The sequence below is a fragment of the Amphiprion ocellaris genome, chromosome 22 (assembly GCF_022539595.1).
Source record: "Amphiprion ocellaris isolate individual 3 ecotype Okinawa chromosome 22, ASM2253959v1, whole genome shotgun sequence".
NCBI classification, from domain to species: Eukaryota; Metazoa; Chordata; class Actinopteri; family Pomacentridae; genus Amphiprion; species Amphiprion ocellaris.
In genome coordinates, this window is record NC_072787.1 from 5,844,623 (window position 1) to 5,860,854 (window position 16,232).

At 38.5% G+C, this 16,232-nt stretch overlaps 1 protein-coding gene across 1 annotated transcript; it reads right to left on the minus strand.

The window, feature by feature from the left end:
- Positions 1-6,442: 6,442 nt before the first annotated feature.
- Positions 6,443-15,399, minus strand: pigm (phosphatidylinositol glycan anchor biosynthesis, class M). Its single transcript, XM_023265468.3, has 8 exons — positions 15,003-15,399; positions 11,770-11,943; positions 11,529-11,649; positions 11,151-11,400; positions 10,725-10,828; positions 10,335-10,489; positions 8,846-8,947; positions 6,443-7,767 (listed from the first exon to the last, which is right to left on the minus strand). Exons 1-8 carry the CDS (start codon positions 15,171-15,173, stop codon positions 7,606-7,608), a joined length of 1,239 nt encoding a protein of 412 aa, XP_023121236.2. The 5' UTR covers positions 15,174-15,399; the 3' UTR covers positions 6,443-7,605.
- Positions 15,400-16,232: the final 833 nt, after the last annotated feature.

Genomic DNA, 16,232 nt, shown 5'->3' on the forward strand with positions numbered 1-16,232 from the left:
GCCTGTTCTCGTCTTTCTCTTGTCATCTGTGTCATCATGTCATTTACATAAAGTTGCATTTTAAAGTGAACTTTCATAGTCAGGTCAAAGGTGTGTTGGTGAACTGTTCACACTATGTCCTTTAAAGCTACACCTGACTCGACTGTCACCAGATTAACAGCTCAAAAACCTTTTGTGGACACAATTGGCTAAATTCTCCCCTTTTCCAACTAAAACAAGAAAAACAAGAGCGCAGTATAATGCCAAGGCTGCTCAGTCGTTGTGTGATTTCCAATGGATAAGTCCCAATAAGTTCACAGCGGTGGATTTGTAGTAGGATCACAATCATGTGATCGTCAGCAGGCAGCTGACGTAGTGTTCACTTGTTGTCATAGTTACAGTGACACCATGTCGCTATCTGGTAATGATACAAAAATTTTTAACAAATCCGTGGATCCAGACTATAAGCCGCATAACTGCCAAAATGTACTGAGGTGGTCCCTGTGTCATTTCTGACGTTCCCTGAAAATTTCAACCAGATCCGTTGGTCTGTATTTGAGTAATGTTGCTGACAGAAGGAAAGACAGATTAACAGAAGGACAAACGTACGCCTATCGTCACATAGCTCTGCTGTGTTCCTTGGCGGAGTAAAAATGAGATCTTCAACTTTCCCACGCTCCCAAGTCCAAGACCATTAGCACACTGCAAAAACACTACCATTCAAAAGTTTGGGGTCACCCAGACAATTTAATGTGTTCCATGAAAACTCACACTTTTATCCATGTGCTAACATAACTGCACAAGGGTTTTCTAATCATCAATTAGCCTTTCAACACCATTAGCTAACACAATGTAGCATTAGAACACAGGAGTGATGGTTGCTGGAAATGTTCCTCTGTACCTCTATGGAGATATTCCATTAAAAATCAGCTGTTTCCAGCTACAATAGTCATTTACCACATTAACAATGTCTAGACTGGATTTCTGATTAATGTTATAGTCATTGAAAAAAATGCTTTTTTTTTCAAAAAATAAGGACATTTCTAAGTGACCCCAGACTTTAGAACTGTAGTGTATGTTTTTGTTTAGTGTATTTAGACTACTGGGTCTTCATCTTCATCCTTCCATTGTTTGGGCAGCTGGTCAAGTAGAGTTGACCTCTGACCTCTACTGGAAAGCTACAAGCTCTAGATTAGTGAAGCTAGAGACTCAAAATCTTGCTTGAGCACTTGAGCATTCTCACTTCACCAGTTCCTTTGCTTCCAAAGAGTTCTTACAATCAAAGAAACACTTTATCAGTTAATCAAACATCAAACGGAGCTGTAACAGAACTGTCCCTCCGTCACCTCCGGTGTAAAAGAATACGTCTTTCTCACCGAGTCCCAGCTATAGTATCAGCCTCCCGCTAATCCTTCCCAGAAGCTTGTGTTTGTTTCACCGCAGTCAGAGTATAGCTTATAGGGAATTACAGGATCCACAAGGATCAGCTCGTACAGGGATTGTACTTATTAGGATGATTGTGAACGTGGACATGCACGTGTGTGTGTGTGTGTGTGTGTGTGTGTGTGTGTGTGTGTGTGTGTGTGTGTGTGTGTGTGTGTGTGTGTGTGCGCGTGTCTGTATAAGAAGTACACACCAGATAGCCACATCTAATGTTTAATCATTAATAAAATTAGAGGAAATCCTGTTATGATCAGGGCATATTTATTAGAAAATAACAACCATTTTGTAATTAGAAATATAAGTACTAGTTACAATCATATATAGCACAGATCCATCAATCATATGTAATTACTAATAGTGCTAATGTAAAATGAAGCAAGAGAACAAACCTGAGAAAAAGTAACCTGAAAGCAATAATTTTAAATATAATGTCTTTAAAAATTTAAAATCACAAGCTGAAAGCAGCACAAATGAATTTTCATATTATACTACATCAAAAACCATGTAACTCATTGTGCATGTTGTTGTTAATAGAGATCTTTGTTGGTCTGACTCACATGTGATTGTTGTATCCTGGTGACATAAACTTGTATTTGCTTTTAACAGAGCATACCATAATTATTGCTATCATAACAGCCAGCATTTTTCCATTTTAAATTACGCTTCCCATAAACTGTTAATTCCTCTGGACAATGGTATTTTGCTGTTTCACCGTGGAACAAGTCACACAATGACCTGGCAGTGTTAATGTTTCTTTTCACCAATAAAGAGCCAGACGGTTGTGCAGAAGATTCATTCTCTTCCTCTTGATTTAAAACATGCGTGATCAAATTAAGATCTTAGTTCCTCCTTCAGCTCCAGTCCTGACAGGAAACACTCTGCATTCAGCCTTTCACATTTCATTGAAGGTTTTAGCAAAAACAGAACAAAGGAGCAGCAGTTTTCTGTGGCCTGACAGGAATCGAGCTGTATGACACGAATTACATGTGTGATTGTCTCACTTACACGCTGCCCACTCCTCACACGGCAACAGCTCACTCATGTGACAGCATCATATCTCTAACATTTCCTCAAAGGAGCGCTTCACTTTAGTTTCACTGTAGTTTCATGACCGATGCCGTAACAATGAGAGGGTGGCGGGGAGGGAGGAGGGAGGATGAAGCTGACTTTAAATGTTTAATATTCATTAGCATGCACGCAAACCTTTCATCACGCCATCTGCATGACACTCACTCTGGGCAGGAAGAGGGGGAAAGAGTGAGAATGACAAAGGAGAGAGAGAGGTGGAATGAGACAAAACCTGGAGGTGAGAAAAGAGAAGTTAGCTGGGAAAAGGGGCACCAACAACGAAAAGAGCACAACCAATCAAGAGCAAGGAGTTACTGCTTAAGGCAACTGTAGTGTAAGCAAAGTATTTGATGCTTGTTGACAGCTGTATCTGTGAGGCACTCTGTGTGTGTGTGTGTGTGTGTGTGTGTGTGTGTCGACCAAGACCTATAATCCTATACCATGCAAGGTTGCGTGACCGTTCATACCCCACTCTTTGCTGCTCCGCACACCATTTGCCCTAATTGGTCACACCCACTCTCTGGCTTTCTCACACACGCTAATACACACTCATATAGGCAGATGCACCAATGCATACACAGACACAACAATGTCTCCTCCCCATATCCCCCAGTGACAATGAGGAGAATCCTTGAGGGTAAGTCACAAACACGCATGTACATGCACATGTGCGTGCACATTATCATGCACATATACACATACTCTACTAAGCATATGGAAGACAATCACGCAATGTCCCCTGCCCACAACCCCCACAAGCTTCCCTCTTCTGGCTTCCTGAGCTCTATTAGCTAATGAACAATAACCAGCACCTTGCCTTTCTTTCTTTGGAAGCGTGGTTTAGTGACTTTCAAGACTTGTGGCCCCACTGTCCAGTCAAGAACAACTTCACTGAAACCCTCGCGTTCCAAAGGTGTTGAACTGATTTTCAACTGGGTTATCTTAAATGTTCAACTACTTTAATGTGCACATCGTTCATTTTTAATTAATGCTTCAGGCTTTATCATGACTTTCCCAGAAATGGTAATAAGAGGTGTCCCAATCTGATATCAAAGGTCTGGATTGGGGCTGATCAAGGCATTTTTAACTGATCAGTATTGTTTTGAACATAAGCTTGATCCTGTGTTTACATCTGCTGTCTTACAGATGTACCGAGGCCAAAACATAAACACTGGGGTGACCAGGCGTTCTCTGTAGCTTCCCCCCGGTATGCGAACCATCACTGACCTGGGTCTTTTTAAATCAAAGCTCAAAACCTTCCTGTTTAAAATGGCTTTTAATACCCAGCGGCATGGTGACATTTTATTATTTTTATTTCTTTTAGATGCATACTTTATTGCTGTCTCTGTTTTAAGTTACTGTTTTGTTTTTAAGCTATTCTCTTGTTTTTTACTGTGAAGGACTTTGGTCATCCTTTGCGCTGTTATAAAGAGCTATACAAATAAACTTTGAAGTGTCACGAAGGGAGAGCATGATTTAAAGAAAAATGTCACACATGCAGATTTTGAGTGATTTTCTCATTCAATAATCAGCAGCTCATCAATCAATATTTAATCATCTGATAACACAATTCAAACACACTGGACCTTTAGTCTGTGCTGATAGTGCTGTTTCAGTTAATGCACATGATATGGGATGCCTAGGTTGCCACTGGGATATAGAAACACTGTCCAACTCGATCTTAACCCTCGTGTTGTCCTGTGGATCAAAATTGACCCGTTTTAAAGTTTAAAAATGTGGGGGAAAATATATATATTTTCACAGTGAAACTTCTGATGTCCACATTTTCAACATTTTTGGGAAATCTCTGAACATTTTTTGGTGGGAAAAAAAGAAATGTTAAAAATGTTTCTTCAGAACATTCACAAAAAAAATCAAAATCCAGCAAAATTCGCTGGATTTTGGTTGATTTTTTTGTGAATGCTCCTAAAGGAAATATTAGAAGTTTTACTGATATATATGTAATCACTTTAGATATTTTTAAGATTTTTTGGAATATGTTTAGTCATTTTTTGAAAATCTTTACAAGAATTTTCTTGCCAAATTTGGGGGATTTTTTAAAAATACAACTTTAAGGGAAACTTTTAAGGAATTATTGGAATTTTCTTCCTGAAGGTTTTGCAAATTTTCAGAAATTTGGGGAATTCTTTCAGACAAGGAAACAATATTTTTTGTTGCCTGTAAATGAGGACAACAGGAAGGTTAAGCATGAGTTCTGGCCATTAATTGCTACAGAAGTCTTTGTAATGGTGGCCCGTTACTAGCCAAACCCCACAACGTTCTGTGCTTGACAACACAGAACTTCCTGTAGCCGCTACTGTATAACCAGTAAGAGGGTCCGCCTGGATGACACTAGCTGGTACTACAGGTGCATGTACAGGATACAGGTTTTTGTTGTCTTTTGAAGCTTGTGGAGTTACAGACCAATCTACCATCTGACATTACATTTGACAGTTCCCTAACAGAACTTAACAACAAGGTTCATCCCCACCAACAACACATTAAGAAAAAGCCTGGATAGGGGCATCTGAATGGCTCAGCTGGCTGAGTGGGCGACACACACATAAGCAGGGGCTACGGTCCCCATTGCAGCAGCATGGGTTCGATTCAAGCTCACAGCTCTTTGCTGCAGGTCTGTCCTCCATTCTTCTCCTGACTTTCCTGTCTGACTCTCAACTAAGCTGTCTAATAAAGCCAAGAAAAAGGCTTTTTTTTTCTTAATACATGGCAGAGCAGTTCAGCAGTCAAGCATAAACATTTGATTGATTTTAATAATTGTAATGTACTTGAAATGGGCTTTATTTAGGAAAATAATATTGGATAGGACTGAATATCATCAGACCCTGAACATTAACTGGGACTGAATCGGGGCAATCCTCTGGACATACTTTTAAGTTTAATCCTTTTGGCTGTCTTTAGGTAACTATTGCGTATGTTTATTCATTGCTTCTTTCATCTGTTTTTACACAAATCTGGTCCATTATGCATTCATTAGTTGAACTGTTTGTTACTTTTAACCAATTATTTAGACTTGCAAACTTGTGAATAATTTTTCGGCCTCAATCAGGATTTCTAAAAAAAAAAAAAAAAAAAACATATTGTAATTTACATTTGGCCTAATTAGAGGGCAATTCTTTCCAAGAAATCCCAGGCAACTTCTCGAGTGCCCCTGCTTGGGGTGCATGAACTCCTGGTTTGTTTGGAATGGTGGGTTTAAAAAAATACGATGAAAGTAAGAGGAAACAACATTTGCAGCTATTTTTCACTCCGATTGTGGTGGTATCGGTTGGGATGCAGCGTTGAGATAAAATGGTTCTGTATGTGCCCACGGGCAGCTAGCCAGCTGAAAGGTTACTGAGTTCAACCTGGTGATTCATGAAGTAGAAATGCAGGCCACAGCTGACCGTGAGTCATACACACATGCATGCACATATGCAACGCACAAGCAAGCCATTTCCCCACCACAGAAACACAAAGTGATTTAGACAAACGTCCAAGGAGGGCCACCAATTCAACCCTGACATCTCTAACATGAACACATGCATGTACAGTACTTCACTACCAATCCCATGGGACACAAGCAGCAAACATGCTCAGATCCTAAAGGACCAAAGTGAATGCTCTAATAATTTCCATGTGAGATTAGGGCGAAGAGTACAGTGAGATTAGGAAGCCACTGCCAGCACAGTTTGTTTTGGCTTGTGTTCATGCTCCAGTTGACTGATTAATCTGTGAGGGTTAGACGAGGACAGATGCCGTAACCGTCTCTTCTGCTGGCAAATGCTTCCGCCTGCTGGTCACTGATGCACACTGCAGCCGACGAGGAGCCTCTGAACTTGCTACATGTTGAATCGCTGGTCGTAGCGAGAAACATGTTTGAAAAGCATTCAGATTTTTACTTGATGGAGATTGTAAATAAAACAAAATCGTCAAATACATATCCAATGGAAGCTTTAAGATTTTTCTTGTATTTTATTCATCACTGAAGCAGAGAGTGTTAGTAAGTTGCTGAGATATAACAACATAAAACCTCTAAATCCAAACTCAAGTTGTGTAAAACATGTCAGTTACCCACAAGCATTCCACTCCGATTGCCAACATTTTTTCTTTGCTCTTACTCAACACCAGAATTTGGACCATTTTTTGAATATTTGCTTGTGTAACACAGATGATGATACATTACTTACGTTTTTGGCTTGTAAGCAACAACAGAAAGTCCACTACTTACATAAACATTTCTGTGTGCAAACACTTGACAGTTGATTGAGTCACAACAAAAAACTATCTTACATTATCAAGAGCTGAATTTAACTGGCTTTACTATTAAATCTAGCAAACAGCATGATACTTGAAGCATTTTCCCACAAATGAAGAAAATACTTCCAACCTATTAGACTAAGGTGGGGGCCAGCCTCCACTTCTACTAGTCAGCTCGTAAACATGACATGATTTAGTGTAGATTTCCCTCGACTCTGCAATGTAAAATCTGCATGGTGCATCGTAATCCCTGCTTTAAAGGCTCAAAAGGAGTGCCCACTTTAATGCCAGCATGAAAGTGAGACACTCAGCCTGAGGACTGCATGATTTTTAGCAGCATACAACTGGATTACTTGTCCCTCCAGAGAGAGAAAGTGCTTCCCATAAATATGAAGGGGAAAATGCCAACTAAAAAAACCCCCAAAGGGTGTGTTCAACGCTTTGGCCCAGAACTGTTTGTTGAGGATGTGATCTCAGATCTCCAGCAGGTATTTTACCCTTTACAGCAAATTCAAAACCTCTGCTTCGTCATGGGAAAGTTTCAATCTTGAGAAAGCATTGCACTAGTAGTTTTCTGCCCAGTGTGACTCACTGTGGATTTAAGTGTTTTGACCCACAATAGCGAGCATTTAATCCATGGGTTTAACTCAGAATAACTGAAAATCCAACTGAGGCTTTGTTGCTCACAAAATGGCACTGTATGACTGTTCTGTGCCCAAATGACTTAGATTGCTGGAGAAAGTCATTAAAAACTGGGAAGACTCTTTTTGTACATGCATCCATGTTGCAGGACTTTTAACATCCTTTAAATCTTCATCCTGGAGTGAGAAAATCCTCCGCATTCAAACCATGGCAGCATCATTCAGCCTTCAGTCTCTGTGGAGTTTGCTTGTAATGGGTGATGATCTGAATCAAGATGAAGCAGTTGATGACCAAGAAGAGCAATCCAGCGAGCCAGATCAACAAGAAGCTGTTGTATCCCTCAAACTCCAAGAAGTAGGCTGGGCCCAACCAGATGCCCTGTAAGTGGAGAGTAGATGACAGGAGGAATCAAAAAGCTCCAGAACTATTGTTGCAAATGAAGAGAGCACAGCGCCCTCATGTGCATGCAACAGGTACAAGAATCAACTGTCAGAATTATACTACAAAAAAGAGCAATAAGGATGATTCAGGCAATTGGTTATATCAATCACACAAATTCACTCTTCTTAAAGTCAAAAATACTAAAATTCACTGACCTGCTTCATTTTCAAACAGCGCAAATAATGCACAAAGCAATAAACAACCAACCTCCTGTAAATATTCAGAACTTGTTTTTTAACAGAGATGGGGGTTATAATTGGAGAGGGATTTAAAATTAAAACATGGTAGATTTCGCACAACACTAAAGTCCTTTTGTCTTTCAATATGTGGAGTGAAGTTATGGAATGGATTGGAGGTGGAGCTCTAGCAATGTCCAACCACAACCCAGTTTAAAAAGCAGTACAAAAACATGGTTTTCATGAGGTACAGGGAGGAAGAGTGGCTTTGACATGGGCTGATTATTTAATATTTGTTTATTTATATCATTTTTCTATTTTTTTGTAAATATGTACATAAATATCTATGGGAGTGGGGTACTGAGTGACTGATGGTCAAGATGAGGAAGGGGTAGGAGGAAATAAGCGTCATCCTACTCCTGTTTGGATATGCTGGGTTATTATTTTTTGCTTTGCTTTGTTATATTTGATTTGTTTCGTTTTATTTTGTTTGGAATATTTTGATTTGTTTTTATGGCTTTTTTTTCTCTCATGTTAGAAATAAAAACATTCAAAAAAATAAATGAATAAATAAAATGTTCCTCTGTAGCTCTATGTAGATATTCCATTAAAAATCAGCTGTTTCCACCTAGAATAGTCATTTACCACATTAACCATGTCTAGACTGGATTTCTGATTAATTTAATGTTATCTTCATTGAAAGAAAACAGCTTCTTGTTCAAATATAAGAACATTTCTAAGTGACACCAAATTTTTAAACGGTAATATATAATAATTTTGCACCATGAATATCTGAACACATGTGTAATTGTATTTAAGAATGTGCTAAAGTGAGTTACCTGTCCAGCAAACCAGAGGAGCAGCAGTCCTAAGCCCTGCTTTACTGACAGACTCAGGTGTGGGATGACCAGAGGAAGTAAGCACAGGTACCACAGGAAGTACTGCGAAAAGACAACAAGCAAGATTGTTAAGTTCAATATAAAATGTATGAGCTGAAGGAGAAAGCATGTGAAATTGTAATGGGCTGAATGCCAGTTGAAATGCGCAAACTAGTCGTCAGAATTGAGGAGGCACTCAATGAAAACGTTGCTTTTTCACAAATGATGCTATGAAATCTTTTGGACAGGCAGTGAACAAATTGAAATATTATATAACAATATAAAGGTAATACTAATGACCCTCTGATATCGAAATCAAAGAGCAAAAATTGGGGGAAAAAGGAAAAAAATGGGACTCATTCTTGTATTTTTCATTCCGCTTCCTGAATTTAGTATTCATAGTTGTGCAACTTTAAACTTCAAAAATACACTACTCTCTTCTTAATTGGATCACATTTAACAAAACAAGCATGTCATCTTAGTTTCTCAAAGTAATTTCAATGATTGACAAAAAAACTGAGGGATAACGAGATGGGCTTAGTGTTCTCCTCAGTTGAACATGACTGCAAGACAATGTACAGATTAGGGGTGTAGTCAGCCAAATATATCCATGCATTGCCCTTACCTTTAAAAGCCTAAATAGACTGAAAATGAACATACAAACCTAGTATTAGCAGCATATTAAACCATTTTAACCTGGTTGTTCTATACTGAAATGATACTAAGAGACTCAGAGCAGATCAGTGTGCACCTGTCCATATTCAAAAGTTTTCTGAAAACAGAATTTTATCAACTCATGAGCTCCACATTTTGAGTAATAAAATGCAGACAAGTTAGCTCACTGTTTTTAAATTTGCAAAGTTTACACTTAATTTTTTGGTCATCTGTTTTAACAAAATGCAGCCATAAAGACGGACTTCTTTGACATGGAGTCGCTTAGTTTGGAGTCAGTTCAGATGTAAATGTTTAGTAAATGTAGCATAAATGTTACATAAATTACACCTAAACATCTGCATTTCATTGGGCAAATTCAAAGTTTTAAAGTACTGGGGTGTTAACGGGTAGTCTGTTCCTCCTGCCATCAAAAACAACAGATTAGGGCTATAGTCCCGATGCAGCGGTCATGGGTTCGAATCCAGCTCATGGCCATTTACTGCACGTCATTCCCCCACTTTTCTACCCACGTTTCCTGTCTCTCTCCACTGTCTTATATAATAAAGGCAAAAAGGGACAAAAAAAAAAACATTTTTAAAAAAATAAATGAAGATTAACCCTGTTAGACTGTGAATGTCGTGGTTTTCTGCTTATGAAAGTCATGCCAGTGACTGTCCAAACAATGAGAATGAGGTGAGAACAGAACACACTGACCAACCAGTCGACCTGGAGACTACAGCTCTAGGACTGTATCATCGGATCTCTGCATGGAATCTCTAGGTGGTGGTTTCTGTACCTGTGAAGTGCAGACTTTGTTGAAGGAGACGAAGATGGCTGTGTGGAGGAAACAGGAGAAGGCCAGGTCACGGTGAAAGGCCCAGGATGCTATCAACAGCAGGGTGAGCTGAGGCAGGAATGCTGCCAGACCAAGCGACTGGCTCCACCTGCTGTCTGCAAGAACGAGGGACAACATGACGGAGCCAAGTCTAGAAACCTTTACCATCTCCTCCTGTTCTCAACATGCTACATGCTCCGACTATATAACTGACTTAACAAGCATTTTATTGCTGCTGTACCAGAGGTAATGCACATCTGCACACACGCTTATATACTATGCTGGTATTTGCTTTGTAGCTCTGTGTGCTGAACAAACTGGGTGTCTGTAAATGGATGGATGAATGAATACCTGCAGTAAGGTAGAGCATGTAGAAGTACGGGGAGAAATTGTGTCTGATGTCCCTCCTGGTCAGATGGTACAAGTAGGTCTCATGGAGAAACTGCCAACCATAGCTGAATTTAAAAGACAAAAGTGATATGATTGTAGCAATTCTAATTAAAGTCGTAGCGCTATTTAAACTTAATGTATTAGTTCAGATAAAGAATGATGAAAAGAGGCTGATATTAAATCAAATTAAAAGTAGTTATGGTATTTAGTTTTTTCGTAAAACTTTGCATTTCTTTCCTAAAAAATAACTGCATCATTTTCAAAGATCTGATTTGATTATTAGTGAATCATACTGACTGAAATAAACATATAGGTTTAACACTTAAGTTAAAGGTGATAGAACCCGATCTGTGTATGTTTGTTATGTCATTTCTGTGTTCATCTTACATGTAATAGAAGAGTGCTGTGAGCGCACAGAAAACCCCTCCGGCCACACTTGCAAAGAGGAGCAGCTCTCGGTTGAGGAAACTTCCAATAAATGTAAGGAGCCTCTTCAGCTTCCAACTTTTTCTGTCTTCCTCTGCTCTCGTCTCTGGTGTGCGTAGCGTCAGAGCAATGGGCAGAGCATATGTGATGGGGTAAATCTTCATGTGAACTGACAAGCCATAGAGTACAGCTGCCCCCGTGGGACGTCGGGCTACAAGAAAAAAATGGAAAAAATAACTAGCACAGAAGTTTTGTATGTACAGTACATTACATTACAAAATAAAATGCTACAGTAGAAGCCTCATTGAAGCTCTATGAACATACAGACCACAACCTTACCTTCCATACAGAGTAACGTCCCCAGAACCAGGGCAGCCAGGATTGACTCAGCATTCCCTCGGCTGGATACTCCCATGGGCAGCGGGTTGAGAAGCCACAGAGAAGAAAAACGCCGGGCAGTCTAAATATAAATCCAACAAAAAGACAACTTTTCATCAACTGTATGAGCAAGACATTTCTGAATCTCCCACTGTGACTTCTGATTAAAAATATCAGGGGAAAGAGAACTAGAGTGGCAAACCTCAGAGCTTAGACCTCGCAGGCAGAGGATTCTGTAAATGAGCAGGCCTGACAGGACATCACATACAATGAAGAGGATCTTGCCAAACACCATGTTGAGATAGATGTTTGGGGTGAGAAGCCAGGCCAGAAGAGGAGTGTAACGGTAGGTCGACCTGTTGTATGGGGACTCACCCTGTTTCCCAAACAGAAGAGATGAATGAGATGCCAGAGAGAAAAAGGACGACACAATAAGCAGTCAACTATTATGTTTTTGTCAGAGCCCATTCTGATACTGACTATAAGTGATCAAGAAGATTGGCAATTAATAGGGCTGAAACGATTCCTCGAGTTATTTGAGTAATTCGATTATTAAAATTCCTTGAGGCAAAATTCTCTGAATCGAGGCTTCATTTAATCCGCTACATACTACACCCCAGACCACTAACTGGTCCGGACCCAGACTTCATCCTATACGGACCCGGACCTATAATCAGTAAATTATGAGGGGATTTTAAATTTGATGGGACGCTTCTATTTTAACCGGCGCAGCTTTTCTAGTGTTTACATTGTTTATCAGATCTGAAGCTAAACTGCAAAGACAGTTCAACATAGTCAGACTTTCTTTGTGTAATTCGGCTCGACAAAAACTGAAACCTCAGTCAGAGTTAACAGTTATGAAGGTGGTTTTCAACTTTCTTTGTAAACTCAGACTTTCTGCGTCAAGCTCGTCACACAAACAGGAGCGTTTAACGCATCATGTGACTCATTTTCCGCACAAAATGAACCGATGGTGTTCAGCTGCTTCAGTCAAAAGTTTGTTTTAATGGAGAACAATGAGGAACATAAAATGCATGACGGTAAAAAGCTGCGACTGGAAATTATATAAGACACAAATGCTGGTAGAAAATTGTTAAACATATCTGTTAAATGTATTTAATTTACTGATCAATGCAGCTGATTATTTCTGACAGACAGCTGCGCAACAAATTATCAAACTTCTTATATTCAAACATGCTATTGTATTGAAGTGCATGTAGGTCTGACACTGTCTCATAATGAAGGAAATCACTTTAACTTGTGGCCAAATTAAAGTGAAACTAATGTTACTGATTGAATGTTCCATGTAGTAAATACTAATAAACTAATCAGTTTTCTTATTTGTGTTCTATCAGCTGCAGTAGCAGCAGTTTAAACAGATCAAACATCAAAACAGATTTATGTGATTTCTGCATCACCAACTAAATACATGTCAGGTTCCTGGCTTTGAGTTTTAGTTTAATACCCCTGCACTATACTATATATGTACTGATCACTGCAGATGTTCGCCCATGTTCCACCAGGATGGTTATTTCTGTTGCACAGTGCGCTCACTTCCACTTTGGATGGAAGCGTGCCTAGTGCAGAATTTGATTACTTGATTAATGGCCAGAATAATCGATGGAATAGTCGATTACTAAAATAATTGACAGCTGCAGCCCTAGTAATTAATATTTAGAACATATATGTATTTGCAGAAAAATCATAATGATTGGTGTAAAAATGCACACACACCTTCGTTGAAACGTCATAGTCTATTTATATTTTACAGATGTTTAATTGAAAGAGAACTTTTCACTAGTTAGACTTCAGTGTTGACTTGAGGCTATTACTAGGTGTGTAACTAATGAGAAGGTGGGTGGGACACTGTTCAAGAATACAGAGGCGTGACTACAGACAGAGAGAGGCAGCTCCTTAAATCAACTTATATGACCACAAATCAGATAAAAACTGTATTGGTCAGTGTTTACTATATATATAGGATATCCAGCTATACTGCTCCAGTGTAAACAACCTGTATAACTGTATGCCTGCTGTGCATGGAGGAAGAAAATTTGGATCATTTGTTTGACCAAAAGTGGAAATATCATCCTAATAAAATCCTGCACTCAAAGTAATACTTGGTAAAAATACAGAAAGTAATTGAATTAGTCCTAATTACGCAGAAAAGCCACTATCAGTGTTATGGTATTTGCTGAGGAGCCAATTTAAACTGCATTACATAATTTTGGGGAGTTTAATAAATTGCAATGCAACATACTTGTCATGTTTTAGGATGTAGAGTTTTAATTTAAGGCAACTTGTTGAAAAATATACAGTTGGTAGTTAACAAAGTACTGTTTGCCAACATCATAATGTTTCAACATTAGACAATGTTTTTGAATATTTGGAAACCTAGTGAAGTCGAAAGTATAGAGCAAAGTAGCATTTTGTTGTATATACTTAAGCTTAGAACATTGGTATCAAACATGCGGCCCGTGGGCCAAAAGCGGCCCACCAGAGGGTTCAACCCGGCCTGTGGGACGACTTTATAAAGTGTACAAATTACAAAGAAGACATTAACTGCAAATTGCAAATTTGTAAAACTGTAAATTTAAAATAGTTTCTAGACCATGACAAGTTGTTTTGATCAAAAACTAAAATACTAGATTGTTCATTGTTCTTTTGTCATTTTGTGTCACATTTTTCCAATATTTTGTCTTGTTTTTGACAGATTTTTGTCTGACTTTTGTCATTTGTCTCATATTTCTTCCATTTTGTTTCTTGTTTTTGTCGCTTTGTTTCCTTTTTGTCTTGCTTGTGTTTTTTGTCTTACTTTTGTCTTGTGTTTCACTTTATTCATTGTTTTTGTCTCATTTTTGCCGTTTTGCTAGCGTTGTTCACACATTTTTTTGTCGCTTTGTCTCGTTTATGTAATAATTTGTCTGGTTTTGCTGTTTTTTGTCTTTTTTTCGTTCGATTTTTGTTGTTTTGATCATGAAGTTAAATACTATATCATTCAGTTTCAGATACCTGTGACTAAATGCTGTGTTCCTTTGTAGACACTGTGTTCTGTAGGTTTTAATCTGTAAATGATAAACTGAGGTGTAATGTTGTTGAAATGGATTTTTTTTAAAAAAGAAATCTCAGTTTCTTCATAATGTTTTGTGAAAAGATACTTCCTTAAATGTGAACATTTTCAGAACGTATTTGTTGCACTAAAACAAAGGGAAAAAGTTTAGTGGTGGTTATTTCTAGGTTAGTATGTTGTGATTGTACTGGTCTGGTCCACTTGAGATCAAATTGGGCTGAATGTGGCCCCTGAACTAAAATGAGTAAGTAACTCAAAGTTATATTCAAGGAGAACATTTCAGCACATTTTCCCTTCCAGAGTCTGTACTATCTGAGTAGACCTGTTGAGAAGAGCTTACAGACTGCTGCTAGCCACAGACTTACCTCCGTTATGAACCTCGCAGCATCTGTGAACACATGGTAGTCAATATCAGTGTACTTCACCACCATGGTCCGGTCTTGGTAGTCTCCATAAAACACCAAAGCCAGTCTGATAAGGAAGGAAGCCGTGAAAAGGACGTTCCTCTCTGTGAGCTTGTACATTAGCCTCTCCATTACCGACCATACAGAGTAACCAGACTAGCAGTTAGCTTGTTTGTTAGCTGGAATACGTTAAACAAACTGTCTGCTTGTCCGTGTCCATTTTTATGTACTATTTTCTTTGAAGAACGGAGGTTTCAAACGATTTTACCGGCACATGTTTTTAATAACAATTCACTTTCAAATCTTCGCATTTTAAAAATGACAACTCGGAAGTTATCCGGAAGTAAGTGGCTGCTTTTTCTTCTTCTTCTTCGAGTTTACTGCGGATTGTAAACCGTCTGTAACGGAGCGTAGCGCCACCAACTGTACCTAAAGACACACAGCAATATATTTTACTGAAGAGGGAGAGCTTTCTGAAAACATGTTTAAGTTGGGAGATTTGCAAGATACAGCACCCACAATCAATAAAAAACATACAGCTTTATGCATTAGATGTGGCTTGAGCGCCATCCATTGGTGGCTAAATAAATTACAACAGAAATAGTAAGATTTATAGTGTCTATCAGTCTTTAGTATCTAAAGTCTTATTAGAATAATTAGTAAAATAAATCATTTTTAATATATAGTTCATGGCATTACATGATCTGGAAACCGAATGCTCGATGTATTGTATTATTTCATATTATATTATCTACCAACACCTGGAAGACTAGTCCTGTGCTCAGTATTTATTTTTAATTCCCTTCTTGCCATGTCTTATTTACAACATTTCTCATGCCCCTTTCAAACATACGCTTCTTTCTTCTTTCTGTTAATCTGACAACAACTGAATGTGTCATTTTTACATTAATGTTCCTCACAGCTTTAACATTTTTGTTTTTTACTTTTGTTTGTTGAGTTTTCACAATCCCAACAGACTCACTGGTTTAATATACAGTAATGCAGCAAATTTAATAAAAAAAAACATGCCCTATGCTTTGTATCTTTGAGTCTAGAATGAAGATAAAATAAATTTAGTCCATTAAAAAGCAGTATTATTTTTCCTTAAAATAACATTATTCCATCACAGTAGGTGGTGCTAATGTATTTCTTTGTTTCAAACCCTGTGTAGAAGTAGAAAAGGCCAACGTT